Source organism: Hibiscus syriacus, unplaced genomic scaffold, assembly GCF_006381635.1.
Source record: "Hibiscus syriacus cultivar Baekdansim isolate YM2019G1 unplaced genomic scaffold, ASM638163v2 tig00116978_pilon, whole genome shotgun sequence".
Taxonomy (NCBI): Eukaryota; Viridiplantae; Streptophyta; class Magnoliopsida; order Malvales; family Malvaceae; genus Hibiscus; species Hibiscus syriacus.
Genome location: NW_024063501.1, coordinates 173319 through 192500, shown reverse-complemented (window position 1 = coordinate 192500; position 19182 = coordinate 173319). Strand labels below are relative to the sequence as shown.

The following is a 19182-nucleotide window of genomic DNA, read 5'->3' as shown; positions in this document are numbered from 1 at the left end:
GGCGGTAGTGCTAAAAAAACGTCAAGACTTTGACTCAAAATTCACATCGTTTGGCAGCGTTTTGCTATAATTGATTTATTGGGTTTTGTTCACAGGTCGAAGATGAACAGGATGGTGGTTTCAATTTGACGGCCGGAGGTCGGACGGGGCGTTGGAATCAGACTTTGAAGTAGAGTGCGGAAGGAGGAATTTCACAATTGTTTTCTGTTTTGAAAACAGAAAACCATACATACGTATATATCAAATTTCCTGCCGATACTAAAAGGAGTAATTCATAGCTTGGTCCCTGAATTTCCTTCACTTCTAATATTGCCTACAAGTTTTGAAAACTTTTAATTTAATCCCCAAATTTCACCAAATTACACCGATTTAAATTGTTTTTTTTCGGGTTGTTATAATTCTTCCCCTCTACAAGAAATTTCGTCATCGAAATTTACCTTATGAGAATAACTGAGGAAACTGAGCCTCCATTGACTCCAATGTCTCCCAAGTAGCTTCTTAGGGGCCTCGATTACTCCATTGAACTTTGACCATTGGGATACGCCTATTCCAAAGAACTCGCTCATCTCTTTCTAAGATCTGAATGGGCTCTTCCTCATAGGATAAATCAGGTCTCAGCTCTACCTCTTCAACCTGAATGATGTGACCTGGATCTGGACGGTATCGCCTCAACATAGACACATGAAAAACATCATGAATACGACTAAGATGGGAAGGCAACTCAAGCTGATAAGCAACAGGTCCAACTTTCTTCAGAATACGATACGGCCCAATAAATCGCGGACTCAGTTTACCCTTACGTCCAAATCTCAATACTTTCTTCCATGGAGATACCTTGAGAAAAACCTGATCTTGAACGTCAAACTGTATGTCCTTCCTCCTTTGATCTGCATAAGATTTCTGCCTATCAAATGCCTCTTTCAGACGGTCATGGATCATTCTGACTGTGTCCTCTGTCTCCCGCACTAACTCAGGTCCCAAAGTCTTCCTATCACGCAACTCAGTCCAAAAAAATCGGGGTGCGACACCTACGCCCATAGTGTGCTTCATAGGGTGCCATACGAATGTTGGTCTGATAATTGTTATTGTAAGCAAATTCAGCCAAAGGCAAAAAGTTCTCTCAGCTACCATGAAAATCGATTACGCAACCCCACAACATATCCTCCAGTATCTGAATCACTCTCTCATATTGACCATCAGTTTGTGGATGAAATGATGTACTATAATCCAATCTTGTTCCCAAAGCCGTATGTAGCGCCTTCCAAAATCTCGAAGTAAATCTCGGATCTCGATCAAAAATAATAGACACTGGAACACCATGTAATCAGACAATCTCTGAAATATACAATCTCGCCAGCTTGTCCAAAGAATAATTTACCCGCACAGGAATAAAGTGAGCTGACTTTGTAAGTCTGTCAACAATCACCCAAACTGAATCTTTTTTCGAATGAGTCATAGGTAAACCAGTAACAAAATCCATAGTAATACGCTCCCATTTCCATTCCAGAATTTTGATAGGTTGTAACAAACCTGATGGATGTTGATGTTCTGCTTTAACTTGCTGACAAGTCAAACACCTCGCCATAAAATTCGAGATGTCCTTCTTCATGCCGACCCAATGATACCTCTCTCACAAATTCCGATACATCTTATCTCCACCGGGGTGTATAGCATATGGACTACTATGAGCCTCAGTAAGGATAGTCTGCCTCAACTCAGCATCATCAGGCACACAATACCGACCTTTGAAGCATAAAACTTCATCCTGATCAAGGGCGTAATATGAACTTGTCCCTTGCTCTACTTGTTCAAAGATGGAAAACAATGAGCTATCAAGGGGCTGCTTAGCTTTGATCTCATCAACCAAGGTCGGCTTAACTTGCAATTCTGCTAACAGAGTGACATCGTCATATAAATTCATCATGGCCATTAAAGATCTCAACTCTGTTACCGCCTTTCGACTCAAAGCATCTGCTACAATGCTAGCTTTACCAGGGTGATAATCAACCACGCAATCATAATCCTTTAAAAGCTCTAACCAACGTCGCTGTCTAAAATTAAGCTCCTTCTGGGTCAGAAGATACTTTAAGCTCTTATGATCCGTGAAAATGTAACACTTCTCTCTATAACGATAGTGTCTCCAAATCTTCAAGGCAAAAATTACTGCTGCCAACTCCAAATCGTGAGTAGGATAATTACACTCATGCGGTCGCAGCTGACGGGATGCATAAGCCACCACCTTACTTTCCTGCATTAGAACACAGCCGAGTCCTGAGTGTAACGCATCACTATACACTGTAAAATCCTTCCCGGACTCTGGTTGAATCAATATTGGTGCTTGAGTCAATACCGCCTTTAATTTCTCAAAGCTCTCCTGTTGTGCCTCACCCTAGTCAAACGGCACATTATTCCTTAACAACTTTGTCAAAGGAGAAGCAATGATCGAGAAGCCCTCAACAAAACGTCGATAATAACCAGCCAAGCCCAAGAAACTGCGAATCTCAGAGATATTCTTGGGTCGTTTCCAATTCACAATAGCTTCAATCTTGCTTGGATCGATCTGAATACCTCGCCCTGAAATAATATGCCCCAGAAACGACACTTCTTGAAGCCAAAACTCACACTTGCTTAGTATGGCATAAAGACGATGCTCTCTCAAAGTTCACAGAATGATCTTCAAATGCTCGTCATGCTCTGCCTCAGTACGAGAATAGATCAGAATATCATCAATGAAGACCACCACAAATTGATCCAAATATGGTCGGAACACCCGATTCATCAAATCCATGAAAGCTGCAAGAGCGTTCGTCAAACCAAAATGCATCACTAAGAATTCATAATGACCATATCTAGTACGAATGGCCGTCTTTGCAACATCAGATCCTTTAACTTTCAATTGATAATACCCCGAACGAAGATCAATCTTAGAGAATACAGTAGCTCCTCGCAATTGATCAAATAAGTCATCAATCCTGGGTAGTGGATATTTATTCTTGACCGTAATCTTGTTCAATTTCCGATAGTCAATACATAATCTTAGCGACCCATCCTTATTTTTCACGAACAGAACTGGAGCTCCCCAGGGTGAGGTACTATGTCGGATAAATACTCGATCGAATAATTCTTGCAATTGGACCTTCAACTCCTTAAGTTCTTTTGGAGCCATGCGATAAGGTGCCATAGAAATAGGAGCAGATCCCGGATAAGTCTCAATCTCGAACTCTACCTCTCTATCAGGAGGTAACCCAGGCAATTCCTCCGGAAAAACATCAGGAAACTCGCTAACTGTACGAATCTCCTTGATCGTGGACAATGCACCTTCGGTGTTCAAAATACAAGCAATGAAAGTCTCATATCCCTTCCGGATCATACGATCAATTTCCATCGCTGAAACTATATTGGAGAGATAGTCGCGACGTTCCCCAATTAACACAACAGTCCGATCATCCGAAGTTTTCAGAGTAGCTCTCTTGTACTCGCAATCCAGATTTACCTTGTGTTTAGTCAACCAATCCATCCCAAGAATTAGATCAAACTCCTCTAAAGGAAGCTCCATAAGATCAGCGAGAAAAATTTCTCCCTTAACCTCTAGAGGACAACGCCGAAATACTTTATTCACTAATATCGCCTGTCCTACTGGACTCATAACCGTAACATTATTTTCAGTGTTCTCGATCGGAATCTGAAGGTTTCGAGATACCGAGCTCGATACATAGGAGTTAGTGGAGCCATTGTCCAGTAATGCAAAGTATGGAATAGAATATATAGTAAATGTACCTGCAATAACCTCAGGCTCATCTCTGTCATCCCGATGTCTAGTGGCATAAACCAAAGCTGGTTGTCTAGCCTCAGAAACTGTTGGCCCTCTATTTTGCTGAGGTCGGGCTCTACTGTCTGTCCTGGATGCTGATCCTCGAGTCTTTTCTTGACTACGATCTCTAATTAGGGTCTGTACTGTAGTCTGAGAATGCACAGGAGTCTGGGTAGCGGTCTGCTCAAACGAAGCTAGCTGAGGACAATCCCTCCGAAAATGACCACTAGATCCACACTGATAGCAAAGACCCATATTCTTACGACACTCTCCTGTGTGTTGTTTACCATAAAACTCACAGAGGAACCCATGATAATACGACAAGGAACCGCCTCGACTGCCAACTAACGGTGAGGATGCTGCAGGCCTGAAATGTGTATTGCTTCTCTGAGGGACTGAAGTACGAGTCCTTTTCCCGGACTGTGCTGATAACTCCATCGGGCCTGAAAATTTATTAGATCATTCCTATTCAACACGCTCTCTACCAGAAGCTAAAACCTCCACCTCTTCAGCATCTTTGGCTCTGCCCACCAGCACATCAAATATCTCATCCTGATGGGTTACAACTTGCCTACGCAGCTCGTATCTGAGTCCAAGGGCAAATTTACGACATCGATCTCTCTCAGTAGGTACCATACTGAATCCATACTTCAGCAACTTCAAGAACTCGATCTCATACTCAGAAACAGTCATGTCTCCCTGACCAAGGTCTTGAAACTGCTGACGTCTCTGAGCTAAGTAGCGCTCTCCCAGAAAACGATTCCGAAAGCGATCCTTAAAGAAATTCCAGGTCAAACGATCGGTAGGAACACTACTGGTAACTGACTCCCACCAAGTGTAGGCATTGCCATCTAACATCGCTACTGTCCCCAAATATCTCTTAGTTAAGTCCAAACTCAACTGATCCATACGTCTTTCTGTATCCTGTAGCCAATCCTCAGCTTCAGTAGGAGCCCCACCAATCTGTCCCCCAAAAGTTCTAACTCCATTGGAAATCAAAGTCTGTGAAATAGGAACCTCGGATACAACACCCGTAGCTCTGACTGCTCCCTGTATTAATTGCAGAAACTGTCTACCAAAATTCTCATCCAATGCAACTCTGGTAGACTCGGACTCAATATTCGTCGCTCCTATGATCGGTGTAGTCATGCCAATACCAGCGGCAGGAGGCAGATTCGTTGGGGTCGTAGGAGCATGATCACCTATCGGAGGTGGGGGATCTACCCGTATCTCATCAATCGGATCTGCAAATCTAGCCACTCGACCTCGTCCACGGCTAGTTCGACGACCACGTCTAGCACTCATTTCGATGGATCTCAAGTTTAATACAGAAGATAACACTTAGGGTTAAATAAGCACTTTGAGTCTCGAACACAATTTAAAAATCTTAATAATTTTGTGACATGGCCTTTGTAACTTGTTTTGTAAAATATTTCAAAATCGTATTTTCAATATGGACTCATACACAGTCCGAGGGTTAAAAACGAAAAGCTCTGATGCCAATAAATGTAACCCCCTAGACCCGGCCTATGCGTTACGACTAAGTCTAGTGGATCACATACATGATTCTTAAAGACATTTTCTGAAACCGTTATTCAATCAATGTAAAATCACATTATAAATATCATGAAATAAATTATACTATCAAAACCTAACTAGTAAATATAATACCAATAAGTAATAAATTAATTTAAAACAGGTCTTCAAAATCAAAATCATGATAAACCAAACAGTAATAGCAAAAGTGTCATCATCATAAAATACAATACTTTAAAATAAGGTCTATGTCACCAAAATAAAGTCAATTTGCAAGATAAAACATTACAATCAGATATACTTTAAGAGATATGTTGATCCTCCAAGTGCTCGAACCGAGATATCTAACCAACAGTATCTGAAAGGGGAAAAAAACATTTTCGAAAGGTGAGCTAGGCTCAGTGTGTCCCAATATTACCTTAAAATCACCATAGGTACATTAAACAAATCATAGTCCAGTAAATCTCATAAATTCATAAAAGAGTTTAACTTTTTAAAATCATAGTTTAAACCCTTTTCTTGTACACCATCAGTAGTTCCCAAAACTATTTTCCATATAGCTTACTTTAAGCACACAGCAAAAAGAAAGCCAACCTAAGGATAAGCTTTAGAGCTTGTATCCTTAGGCCCGTAAGTCCAAGTCCATATAGCTTACCCTAAGCACACAGCAAGGGAAGCCAACCTAATGTATCTTGGGGGCCCCAAGAGTCACATTAGGCTCATTCTGTTTATTAGCTTGATCAGAGCTATACTATTGTAATTCAATCCAAAAGTTCAATTGCACCGTGTCACAAATTCTATAAATCATCACATTAAATTGGTGCATCAATAAAACAGTAACCAAAGAACTCAGTGTACCTCATATTAAAACCAATAAAACAGTTCAGTAATAATTAGGGAACACACCTCGATAATAGGTTCAAATAGTAGATCTACTGATTGCTGGTTTCACCACGCTCTGCTACAGTTTTCGAACCAATTTTATAATAACACTATATTACTTATGGGTAACATAAATAAATCTCTAAAATCATAAAATTTACGGGTCTTACGGGTGAATACTGGCACACGTGGTTTAATTGATCTAGAAGAGCTGGGTCGAGCTGTCGAACGATCCAGAGAGTCTCTTGTACCATCAAACAATAATAATTTATCAGTTCCAAATCTTACTTAATTGTTCAAAACTAAAATTCTTAAGTATATAAGCATTTTCAGGGTTTGACTATCAATTTGGAGGATTTTGGGTTTGAATTTGGCCAAACGGATTGCGGAATCGGAATCAGGACATCGAAAAACATAAAGTATGTCTTTTCGAAAATTTAAATTCTTGGTCAAAGTCAAAGTCAACCACTTTGACCGTCGATTTGGAAGCCTTCGGGTTCAAATTTGACAAAACGGACTTCTGAAACGGATTCGGGACATCGAAAACTATCAGAATAGGTATACTCGGAAAAGATTAACGGTCGTTTAATGGTCGGTCAAAGCCATTTTAAGTTTTGGTCAAAGGAAGTCAACGGTCAACGGTCGGGTCGGTCGGTCGATCGGGTCGGGTCGGTCGGTCGGGTCAGACCGGTTCAGACCGGTCAAAACCTGTTCAAAACCGGTCAAACCAGTTTTCAGCCACTCACTCACTCTCCCTGCGGCGGCGCGTGAGGCCTCCTCCGGGGGTCTAAAAATTGCGGAAAAATTTCTAAAAATTATTTTGAGCGATTTCGAGATACTTACTAAGATCGGTTCAAATTTTTGAACGGCGGAGAGCTCGATTTCAACTCGGCCGAATCTTTGACTGCTCCACCTCCTCACGCGCCGCCGTCGACGGAGACCAAGGTTGACACCGGCGGACTCGAAACGGAACAAGGAACACGATGGTGCGAGAGGTGTCGAAAACCGATCAACGATCGGAGATGAATTTAAGATTTTCTCGGCGGTAGTGCTAAAAAAACGTCGAGACTTTGACTCGAAATTCACGTCGTTTGGCAGCGTTTCGCTATAATTGATTTACTGGGTTTTGTTCACGGGTCGAAGATGAACACGATGGTGGTTTCAATTTGACGGTCGGAGGTCGAACGGCGTTGGAATCAGGCTTTGAAGTAGAGTGCGGGAGGAGGAATTTCACAATTGTTTTCTGTTTTGAAAACCGAAAACCATACATACGTATATATCAAATTTCCTGCCGACACTAAAAGGAGTAATTCAAAGCTTGGTCCCTGAATTTCCTTCACTTTTAATATTGCCTACAAGTTTTGAAAACTTTTAATTTAATCCCCAAATTTCACCAAATTACACCGATTTAAATTGTTTTTTTTTTTTCGGGTTGTTACATTATAACCGGTTGAACTATGATTCTGATCTTCACTTTGGCCATTGTCTTCCATGTTAACCATAGTGTCATTGCATCCATCATCGTCCTCGACGTACATGCCGCCACGTACATGCCGCCCTGGAACAGATAGTCTCCCCAGTAGCCTCCATGGCAATCATAATATTCCGATTGCCGCTCGTGTTGTCCATGGTAAGCCCTCTCTTCAAGGGAGTGAGGATCGGAAACAGGATAAAGATCGAACATATCGAACAATGAAGCTGGTTCATCGTTGGTATTGAACCAGGAAGTGTAGTTATGAATGGCAGATATTTCTACCATATCAGAATTGAAGTCCTCCATTGCTGCTAAAATAAGTATGATACTCCTTCAATAATATCGATATCGTTTTTATACAAAATGTATAAATTATATATTTAAGCTTTAGTTATACTATAATTATAATTTAGTCCCTAAGCAGTATCTCAATATAAAATTAATTCCTAAATGAAATTGATTTGATATGAACTATGATGCGATTGTATGATGTATTATTTAAATATTCTTGATTTTAGATCCTCCAATAGCATCTTTGATTTAGTTTTTTGTTTAGATTAAGTTAGAGGTATTAGAATTTAATTATCTATATAATACCAATCAACTAATCCATTATTAATATTCGATGGGGGAACTAATATGTAATTAAAAAATTATATAATTATACATTTGATCTTTATTATTTAGACATTTTATCAATTTAATTATAATTTTGGTTTAATAATTTTGATCTTTTAATCCTATGGTGACCATATAATTAGATGAACAATAAATTGAAAAGGAGTGATTTTATAAGGAATCAAACAGTGAGACTTTGAGTATGAGGTAAGTGTTACGCACAACCACTGGACTAAATCTCAGATTTTGAATACGAATTTTAATATTTTGTATATATTTTATATTGTTGTTAACTTAAAAAATCAAAACCTAGACCAATTGTGGATTATGAGAACACCTAAACCACTTAAACAAATTATTAAAAAAACCAAAACTCTCTCTCTTTCTCTATATATATATATATATATATAAATCAAACTATATGAAAAATTAAAATTATATTAAAAACCGTTTAACATATTCAAGCTCACAAGTAAAGCTCAAATCACAAGATAAATTTATAATTAGAATTTCAAAATTTTATCATAAAAAATTCTTTGAAAATTATTTATCATTGACTTATAATGCATTTTAATAACATGCGACAATTTACATTGTATATTTTGAACTACATAATTTAATAAAAAAAGTCAATACAAATTAATGAATTATATATTTTATTTTTAATAAAAAAATTTAAATAAATTTAAAACAATCAAATTAATGATCATGTGAAATTATAAAAATAAATGTCGAAAATAAAAATGTTAAATTTAATTTTAAAATATAAAAATATTAAATTTATGTTTTAAATATTATATATTAACTATATATTAAAATATACATGAAATATATTCAATTATAAATCAATTATTAAATTTATTTCAGTAATTTAGATGGTCTTATAATCTTGAAAACAAACCGAACGCACATAAATGGAGGTATGTTCATGTTCGTTCATTTCATAAATAAACGAACAATTTTTTTTTTGTTCTATCGGAGCCGTCTTTCGGTTGGGCCCTAAAATTGGACTTCGACTTAAATGAGTTGGAGTCGCCACCGATCACTTTAAAACGATATTTAGGTGGATCGGACACCATCTTACTTGATCTGTATTTTTCCAGAAATGTGTCGAGTTCGGGAGTCGGTTACGGTCAAAGAAGAATTAGCACCCTTAAACTGCCCTTTCGGTACCAATTAATTTGTCAGTTGTCTTTAAATGCGAAAATTAAAAATTTAAATTAAAAATTAAAAATTCGATTCGAACTGCTTACCTTTGATTGGTCAAAATTTCTCTAAAAAATAAAAAAAATATATAACAATTATATTTTCCTATATCTACCCTAGAAATGGTATCAATAAACCACGTGTATCATTGAAGGAAATCACATATGCCAATTCGAACAGCTAACATGGAAACATAATGCATGAAGTAATTAATAAAATATATATATATTATGAAATGTAAGTGCACGAAATAATAATGAAATATGTATATTTTATGAAATGGGGGAATTAAAGTAAAAAATCTCAACAACAAATTCATGCTATATATCCTTGTAATATTTGTATTAGGCAGGCCAAGTCTCATTATTTCCTAACTAAGAAATTAAGAAACTTACTATCAATTTTTAAATGACAACTTGGTGATCATGTGAGCCTTTTTAGTGACATGAACGTTGGTCTCCTCCCATAAAAAATTAAAAAGAAAAGCACACTGCACGAAATAATAAAATATGTATATTTTCTGAAATGCACACTAACCCATAAAACCATAATAGTCCAGCTAATTTGGTAGTTTTCCTTTTCAACATAACAAAAGCTTTTTCAAAAGGGGACTGTATTTGAACACCTGAACACCCTTCGTGAAGCAAAACATCGATTATCTTCGAAACTCTCCAGAGACCGGCGACTTTTGGACTCCACCACCCGTACAAGGTAAGAATCTTCCCATTTTCAGTATTTTTTCGTTCGAAATAACTCTTCTCTTGTATTTTTTCCTTTGTTCGAGACCCCCCCGAAATATTTCTAGTTTCTCTCGTATTTTTTTCGTGTAAACGTGTGTAAGTGCTCTATATTTCCCTCTCTATTCTCTCGTGTTTTCCTAGTATTTTTCGCGTGTAATACTTGAGTAAAACCGTGTGTTTTTGTGTGTAAATCACTCTGCCTGTTTCTCCCTAAAATAGTCGATTACAAAGGTATTTATAGGGTTCGAATGCCCCTATCTTTTGGTGTTTGATTCCTAGTGAGAAACTAACACCACGGTTTGTTTGTTGTTGATGGGTGTCGAGATCCTCGGTGATAGGCGTTGGCGCCGTGAAAATCGGGCGTTTGACCGAGGGACTCAGCTGAGCAGTGTGAGGGAGGCTTGCGGCGCTGACTTGGAAACGTAGTGAGGAGAAACTAGGGTTTCTAAACCCTAGTTCACCGGTTCGGAGCTCCAGGTGCTTCAGCGGGTCTTGGGTTCTCTGTAAAACGGGCTACTGATGCATTGAGCCACTGGGATTTGTTGGTCTTTGGGCAGCTTTGTAATAATTTTGGGCCATAGGTTCAGGCCTGTCACAATGTAAAAATAAAATAAATAATAACGTAAATATAATTTATAAATATATTATATGATGTATATCGAATGAAAGTGGACGAAATTTAGTATCTACATGTTCATGTTCGTTCATTAAGGAATATAACTTGTTCATGTTCGTTCATTTAAATGATAAACGAACATAAACGAACGTAAACGAAAACAAAAATAAACGAACATAAACGAACACAATAAACGAACATAAACGAACAACACAAACACAAAAAACAAATTTATTTGAACACAACAAATGAATGTAAAAAAAAGTAAACAACGAGAATAACAACTTAAAATTCATTAATATAACCTGCAACTTTAGAGTTAATTTGTTCGAATACGACAAAAACATACATAAATCATAAATAAGTTATATGAACGTAATAAAGTCTTAAAGTTAATTTGTTCAACAAAACAATCTTCTTGAAATCCAAACAACTTCAATAATCTTCGTAACACATTCAACTTGCTCTCTGTTCGAACATAAATAAACGAACATAAATGAACGAATATAAGCGAACATATAATCGAACGTTCACGAACGTAAATGAACGAACGAGCCCTTTGTTCGTGTTCGTTCATTTAATTAAACGAACGCAAAAATCTTGTTCATGTTTGTTCATTTAATAAATAAACGAACATAAACGAATTTCTCGCCACGCAGTTCATGAACAGTTCGCTGAACGTTCAGTTCATTTACAGGTCTATCTTCAAGTGACCTTACTTTATCAATTTCATTTCTTTTCTCTCTCCTACATTAACTACAATATAAAATATGTACAAAAATGTTATAGTCCATATCATAAATATAAGATTTGGTCCAATAGTTAGGGTGTACTCAATCCACCAAATTCCTAGGTTTAATCCCTCTCAACACTTTTAACTTAATAATTTTTTTTCTCAATCAAATGATTTGATTTAAAAAATTAATAAATTAATGATCAAATTAAAAGTTTTCATAATTAAATATTCAACTATATAATTTACCCTTAATTTTTCTCGCTTGCTTCAACACAGAGGAGTCCAAGGTGAGATTAGGGATGGTAATGGGTCGGGTCGGGTTTTTGGGCCACCCGACCCAACCCGAGAAGAAAGGGTTTTTCGCCCGTGACCCGACCCGACCCGATGAAATTAAGGTTTCACCCGACCCGACCCGACCCGAATATATGACTTAGAAACCCGACCCGACCCGAAATAATAATAAAAAAAATTTATTCAATGAAAATAGTGACTTAATTGAAAAAAATTATATATGGAGGGACATTATTGTAATTATCTCTAAATATATAGGATAAAATTATATATATTTTTCGGGTATGGTCGAGTCGGATTTTTTTCACCCTAAACCCGACCCGACCCGACCCGAACAGTACATTTAAAAAAAATCCGACCCGACCCGAACCCAATTTTTTTTTAAAAAAAATCCGACCCGATCGGGTCGGGTCAGATCGGAACCCGTCGGATTCGGGTTGAGTTGCCATCCCTAGGTGAGATAATGACCGTTAATTAAAAGTTAAAACCATGTTGAATTTCCTAAATACCCTTCACGAATCATAAATTTTCACGCCATCTCTCTGGCTTCATCGCGTAGATACATCCAAAACTATGGACGAATTAAAATCCTTCATAGAATTTCAGTTCAGGTCCTTCAGGATTACCTATTTATTGCTTATCCCCGCCTGGCCATTTATTAGTTTTTTTTAAAATAATTTTTGTTTAATAAAATACATCATAATTTCATAACCACTTTAAGAAAAATCAAAATCGGGAGCTGAAGGGAGAAGAAAAATAATAGAAAAGTCGAGACTACCTTAGAGTTGTCACGATTTCAAGATGCGAGATTGGACCTTCCTGGAAATCTCTTTTGCTCAATTTTTTTTATCTGTAAGGTTTTTGAAATGACTTTGACTAAAAATATATAAATACTTATAAATTAATGTTGAAAAGATTATGAATTAAGAAGAGTTTGATTCTTTAGTATCCAATCTCTTGTTTCTTTTGCATTGGCAGTCCCTCCGTCTGTTATGAATATTGTTTGACTGCTCTATAATTGTAAAATCAACGCTTATTTCTGTTTGGTTGTCGTGAAAATTGGTGAAGTAACTCGAGTTATTGGTGTTTCTTGAGGTTAAGTATTTCTTCTTTTGTAATAAATGTGTGCTGTTAACATTCTATCTTAGGATTTTCACTTAATATCCGTCAAAAGTGTGATTTCTAGTTTCTAGCTTGGCATGAAAGTGACGGCTGATTGATTCCCTGCTTTCCTTCTCTTCCTCTTTTGCGTTTCTTGCTGATTAAGTAGGAAGATTTTAGGGTTTAATCTTTGATTGGTTTGATTTTGAATTGAATGCAGATACCTCAAGTTAAGGAATAAATTTCGTTGAGAAGAAAGCAAGATTTTGATGATTGCGGTGATTTCTTGTGTTAATCTTTCTTTACAGAAAATAAAGAACCTGTATTTCGTTAGTTTTCTTTGAATTTTGCTGATCTAGTGAAGGTTTAGTCTTGACAAATGAATGTTGTTGGCAAAGTTGGGAGTTTAATTTCACAGGGTGTGTATTCTGTTGCTACTCCTTTCCATCCTTTTGGTGGGGCTGTTGATGTGATTGTTGTTCAGCAACAAGATGGGAGTTTCCGAAGCACACCTTGGTATGTTCGGTTTGGGAAGTTTCAAGGTGTTCTGAAAGGGGCTGAGAAGGTTGTTCATATAACCGTTAATGGCGTTGAAGCGGATTTTCATATGTTTCTTGATAATTCTGGGGAAGCATATTTTGCAAGGGAGGTTGATCCTTGTAAAGGAATTGAGACAGATGGTGATTTGAAAGATTCTGATGGTGAAGGTAATACAAAGATTGGTGAATTTTATAGACTTGAACATAGTGTCTCAGATTCTGCAGTGCTTCAGTTGAGGAACGGACTCGATTCCAGAAATCCAAAACGGTTTGAAAGGGCAGAATCTGATACTAGGTACTATGACTTTCAGGATGAGCAGTCAATGGAGGGTTCAGTTAATTTGTCAGAATATGGGTCTGGCAGATATGAGGGTTTAAATGGGGAGTGTTTTGGTGAAGCACAGGGTTCAGATTCAGAAGTTGTCTTGGTCAGTGTGGATGGCCACATACTTACAGCCCCAGTCTCAGCATCGGAGCAGAGTGCTGAAAATGTGCAACTAAGCACACCTCAGTTCCATCTAGGACCAGGTGAAGAACCTGACTTTTGTGAGGATAATGAGGAGTTTAGTTCAGGTGACAATGTGTGGGCTTCTGACTATATTAGTAAGCTCAATTCAGTGGCAGCTAAGGAACCCTCTGATAATATTTGCATATTGAATAGTGATTCTACTGCTTTGAACCATCCAGAAGTTTGTGAAAATGGGGTGGAACATGCCTGTCAGATTGAAGAAACTCCAAGCCTTTCTAACCATGTCCATGAAAGTGAAATGAATAAGCAAAGTGAAGTTGAAGATGCATCCATGCGTAACAAGGATGATATTTTTAAGAGCTGCCTTGAACTAACTGAATTGGGAAAGCATGGGGAAGACTTTAATTCTGAAGACATAATTAACCCATTAGAAGCTCAGATTTCACAGGATAAGCCTCCATGCCGCCTTCCAGACGATGATGAAACTGAAGAGGGAGCTGTTGGTGACTCTAGAAATAAAGATGTGTTGTCTTCCTTTTGTAGGCATAATTCCTCCCAAAATAATGGATCTCCTGATTTTCTAGTTGACGGTGAGCTAGTTGAAAAAGAAGTGCTGGCTACAAATCATACAGGTTTTAACAATGCGTCTGTTGGTTCTGTTAGTAATGACCTAGAACAAAAAGATGAACAATATGGTACATCAGCAGCAACCAAAGGGTTAAATAGCAGTGAGCAAAGTCCTACACCTGAGGACAAGAGTAGCAAAAGTGAGATTGTGGAAACTGAAACTTCTGGTGAAGAGGTAGAAACTCGTGCTAGCTCGGGTAAGGAATTAAGGACCCTAGGACCTTTGCCTCCTTTAATTGTTTTACACTATTCTTGCTCTAATTTTCCTGGAATACTCGGTGTCTTGTTTGAGAAAACAATGTCTCTATTTTCATTTTAATAAAATGTATAGAATGTGAGAGGAAGCATTTTTTGTTGTAAAAAATATAACATGTCTCCAAGAAAATGCGGAATTAAAATGGGCCAAAATTAAAAAACAAAATAAAATAAGGATGTTTTCAAAGAAACAAGTAATTTTAAAAATATCTTTTAGTTGTCACTGCAAGCCATCTAGTACCCAGGCCCAAAGCACCAAATATGCAAGATTATTTTTATTTATTTTTGGCTGTTATTGTATGCAATCTAAAGACAATAGTCATATATTCACTCTAATTAGTACCCCAATACTTTGACATCTAGCTTTGGTCTTTTGTGTTTTATGGAAAAAAGTTGTCTTTGTTACTACATCTGTAGAGTTTGATTTGGGAAAAGAATATTTGTTATTTTTCTTGATAGTTGTTAACATTATGAAGTACCTTTTTTTATTGAACTCTTATGTTTATTAGTATTTTGTTTTTATCATTCTAGCGAATGCTTTATGCTTTTATGTTTTAATTTTGAAAATGCACATACCAAATACATTTTCCCTATTTTATTATCTGAAAACATGTATTCCTATTATTTAACAAACTTGTTTTTGAAAATTTATAAAATAAAAACAGAAAATATTTTCTCAAACCTATCATAGTCTTAGCTTTTCTTGCTCACCATATATCCAGGATTTGAGATCTCAATCTGTGGAAATGAACTCCATGCGGGTATGGGTCAAGATGCTGCAGCAGAAGTCTTTGAAGCATACCGCATATCACACGAGGAATATAAAAATAATGCAATGTCAATTATTAAGAATGCAAACCTAATCGTCCGGTTTGGAGAGAGGTATTTTCTGTGGGAAAAAGCTGCTCCTATTGTTCTTGGAATGGCTGCATTTGGTTTAGAGTTTGATGTTGATCCCCAAGATGCAATCCGTGTTGAACAAAATGAGTCATCAAATCCAGAGAACGATGATTCTACAGTCACGTCCACGTCCTCTGGTCGTAGATGGAGGCTCTGGCCTATTCCCTTTAGAAGGGTCAAAGCACTTGAGCAGAACCACAGCAATTTATCCACTGAGGAGGAATTTGTTGACACCGAATCAACCTTACAAGATTCACCAGCAGGTACTCCAGCATCCAGTGGGAGGATTGAATCTCCACGGAAGCAATTTATTAGGACAAATGTTCCCACTAGTGAGCAGATAGCTTCCTTGAATCTGAAAGATGGTCAGAATAAGATTACTTTCAGCTTCTCAACCAGGGTTCTAGGAACACAACAGGTTTCGATTCTCTACAATCAATTCTTCCTTTAGGATTTCAAGGGTTTTTTTACTGACCAAATTTATCCTCCTAAACCTATGCATCTTTAACAGGTTGATGCTCATATATACTTGTGGAAGTGGAATGCAAAGATTGTAATCTCAGATGTTGATGGAACTATCACTAAGTATGGACTTTTGTATTCTAAGCTCCCTTTTGATTATTATTACAATATATATTCTGGAAATGGTGGATAATTTCCTTACTATACATCATTATGATATGAGTAGTAGATTAAATTGGACTTTAAAAGTAGAGGAGCAAATTTTAATAAACCATTTACTTATATTTAAAGCTGAAAATATTCTATTATGATCTTTGGTATTAAAGCAGCAATATGTATTTATGGAAGCTGTGACAACCTATTTGATGTGTGGTAAATCTTTCCTTTGAGTATGTTTCAATCATGTATAGTTTTAATACAATGTGTTTTTCAATAACCTTTGACACATCCCCTTCAGGTCTGACGTTTTAGGCCAGTTTATGCCTTTAGTTGGAAGGGACTGGACACAATCTGGTGTAGCTAAACTTTTCTCTGCCATTAAGGTATGCGTTTTTTCTCATTTGTTTCAATATTCAGTTTGACTTAAGTGATTTTATATTCCTTCGCCAGGTTTTAGAATGCAAGTCTAGGAATAACATTTGACAACCTTTGTATTATGATGATATGAAACATTATCCCGTTACCATTATTGTTCTTCTTGACCATTTTCATTTGTGAAATTTATATTGCACTTCTTAGATGCCGCGATTGATAATTTTTTTCAGAAGTTGTATCCATGTACATCCACCTTTCTCACTAACATTTATGTGCAAATACAATATTGTTTCTAGGGAAAGCTGAGTTTAGTTATCCCATCACTTGGTGATTCCTTTTGAATGATAAATTGAGGCAGTGCAGTTGTTTATTAAATTTTTATTAGACCAGTGTGGGTCTTGAATTTATTCCATTAACATATGTTGACATGCTTGTGCAAATCGACTTCCTTGGGTATCTGATGTCAAATACTGAATTGTTTGGTCACAACAGGAGAATGGGTATCAGCTGCTATTTCTGAGTGCACGAGCAATTGTTCAGGCATATCTAACGAGAAGTTTTTTAAACAACCTGAAACAGGTAGAAAAGTACTCCAGGTTTGCTGCGCTTAAGATAAACTTCTTCACCTTCTATTCTATTATTTGCCTTGTGGCCAAAGTAAAGTATCATTTGCCTTTACATCTAAATATAACTTCTACACTTTCCTTGTGAAAGCAGAAAGGCAATAGCTAAAGTAACAACTAAAGAGATATGCTAACATTTCAAAATCAGCATCCCCATTAAAAGGATTTTGCTTTGAAATTGTGAGTTTGTAAAAGTTTTTAACTGATCGGTTTGCGTATATAGGATGGAAAAGCTTTACCGAATGGACCTGTTGTTATTTCTCCTGATGGCTTGTTTCCCTCATTGTATCGTGAAGGTGAGGTCTTGTTTATATATATATATATAGTTTATGCATTGAAGTAATCTATTTTGTTGTTTTGACCATTTACTAATATCAGAATCTTTAGGCTGTACTTTTAGTTGCGTACATTCATTCTGATTCATTCTACCATTTCCGCATTTTATTCATGGCAGTGATAAGAAGAGCACCTCATGAATTCAAAATAGCATGTTTAGAGGTAAATTCTCTTATACTCATCCTTGTTTCACAATGTAGATCAAAATAGTTACCATGATAGGATCGGTCTTTTCACTTTGGGTTTCTTTCTTATTAAAGGATATCAAGAAACTTTTTCCCTCCGACTACAATCCATTTTATGCGGGCTTTGGAAACAGAGACACGGATGAGCTGAGCTATAGAAAAATCGGGATTCCGAAGGGCAAGATTTTTATCATCAATCCAAAGGTATACATGCTTTCTATGTCCTACTCATGGGGAAAAAAGGAACCATAATCAGTAATGAGGTTACCATATCAACTTTCTAACAGTCTGACTTGAAACTGGCAGGGTGAGGTGGCTATTAGTCATTGTATTGACGTGAAGTCATATACATCATTGCACACTCTCGTTAATGACATGTTCCCACCAACTTCATTGGTCGAACAGGTAGAAGGATATTTTCTTGCCTCTGTTTAAATCTCCAGGACCTCATTTGGGAACTCCCTGGGAGTGCATCCCTGATATTCCAATACCTTTGCAGGAAGATTTTAACTCCTGGAATTTTTGGAAAGTGCCATTGCCCAATATCGAGTAAGACAGGAAGTAGCATAAAGGGCACTTGCGATCAAGTTGACATAAAGAGGAGATTTTTGATGCCTTACACTTTACCTTCTTTTTAGTTTTATATTCATTGGTGACCTTCAAATGATTGTAGGGATTGATAGATAGTTGAAGCGAATAGAATCAAAAGTCATTGCCTTCCCACATAGCTGTTCTGTTCCTATAGAGGTTATCGTTTATTTCATAGACTTTATAAACTTCAATAATATAACAAATTTTACATTATACCTTGTTTGAGTATATTAATTTAAACGTTTGTAAGTGTATATATCCTTTGATAGGTAGCACAAATGTGATTATTTTTTTCCATAGACATATTTGTTGCTTATAGTATTCATTAAAAAAAAGTCGTTTTTCAGTTAAAAATAAGAGAAGAAGAAGAAGAAATAGGCTAATGGATATGAATAGCAGTGTTTTTTTAATTCCCTGAAATTTAGATGGACAAAAATGGTGGTTAAAAAGGAAAGTATGAAAGCGAAAGAAGAGGCAAGGGACTCGAACAATGCGGGAAATTACAAAAATATTCACGTCAACGCCCAAATCGTGTTTCTCCATTCACCAAAGTTTTAGTTTTTTTTTATTTTATTTTATACTGTCTTGACTTGGTTTCTCCCCCTTCCTTTCGACGCTTCACCAAACATGCAAACGAGAACAAGTTTCTA

General features: G+C 36.8%; 1 protein-coding gene and 1 long non-coding RNA gene across 2 annotated transcripts; both read left to right on the top strand.

Moving 5' to 3' along the window:
- Window positions 1–10071: 10071 nt before the first annotated feature.
- Window positions 10072–10909, top strand: LOC120192739. Its single transcript, XR_005522799.1, has 2 exons — window positions 10072–10238; window positions 10592–10909. It is a non-coding gene; the product is annotated as an uncharacterized LOC120192739 (long non-coding RNA).
- Window positions 10910–12833: 1924 nt separating this feature from the next.
- LOC120192735 (phosphatidate phosphatase PAH1-like) lies at window positions 12834–18643 on the top strand. The gene is made up of 12 exons (XM_039195465.1): window positions 12834–13010; window positions 13232–13289; window positions 13371–14843; window positions 15624–16219; window positions 16313–16386; window positions 16721–16805; window positions 17290–17376; window positions 17644–17716; window positions 17875–17918; window positions 18017–18145; window positions 18248–18346; window positions 18441–18643. The coding sequence occupies exons 3-12, from the start codon at window positions 13391–13393 to the stop codon at window positions 18492–18494; spliced, it is 2694 nt and encodes an 897-aa protein (XP_039051396.1). The 5' UTR covers window positions 12834–13010; window positions 13232–13289; window positions 13371–13390; the 3' UTR covers window positions 18495–18643.
- Window positions 18644–19182: the final 539 nt, after the last annotated feature.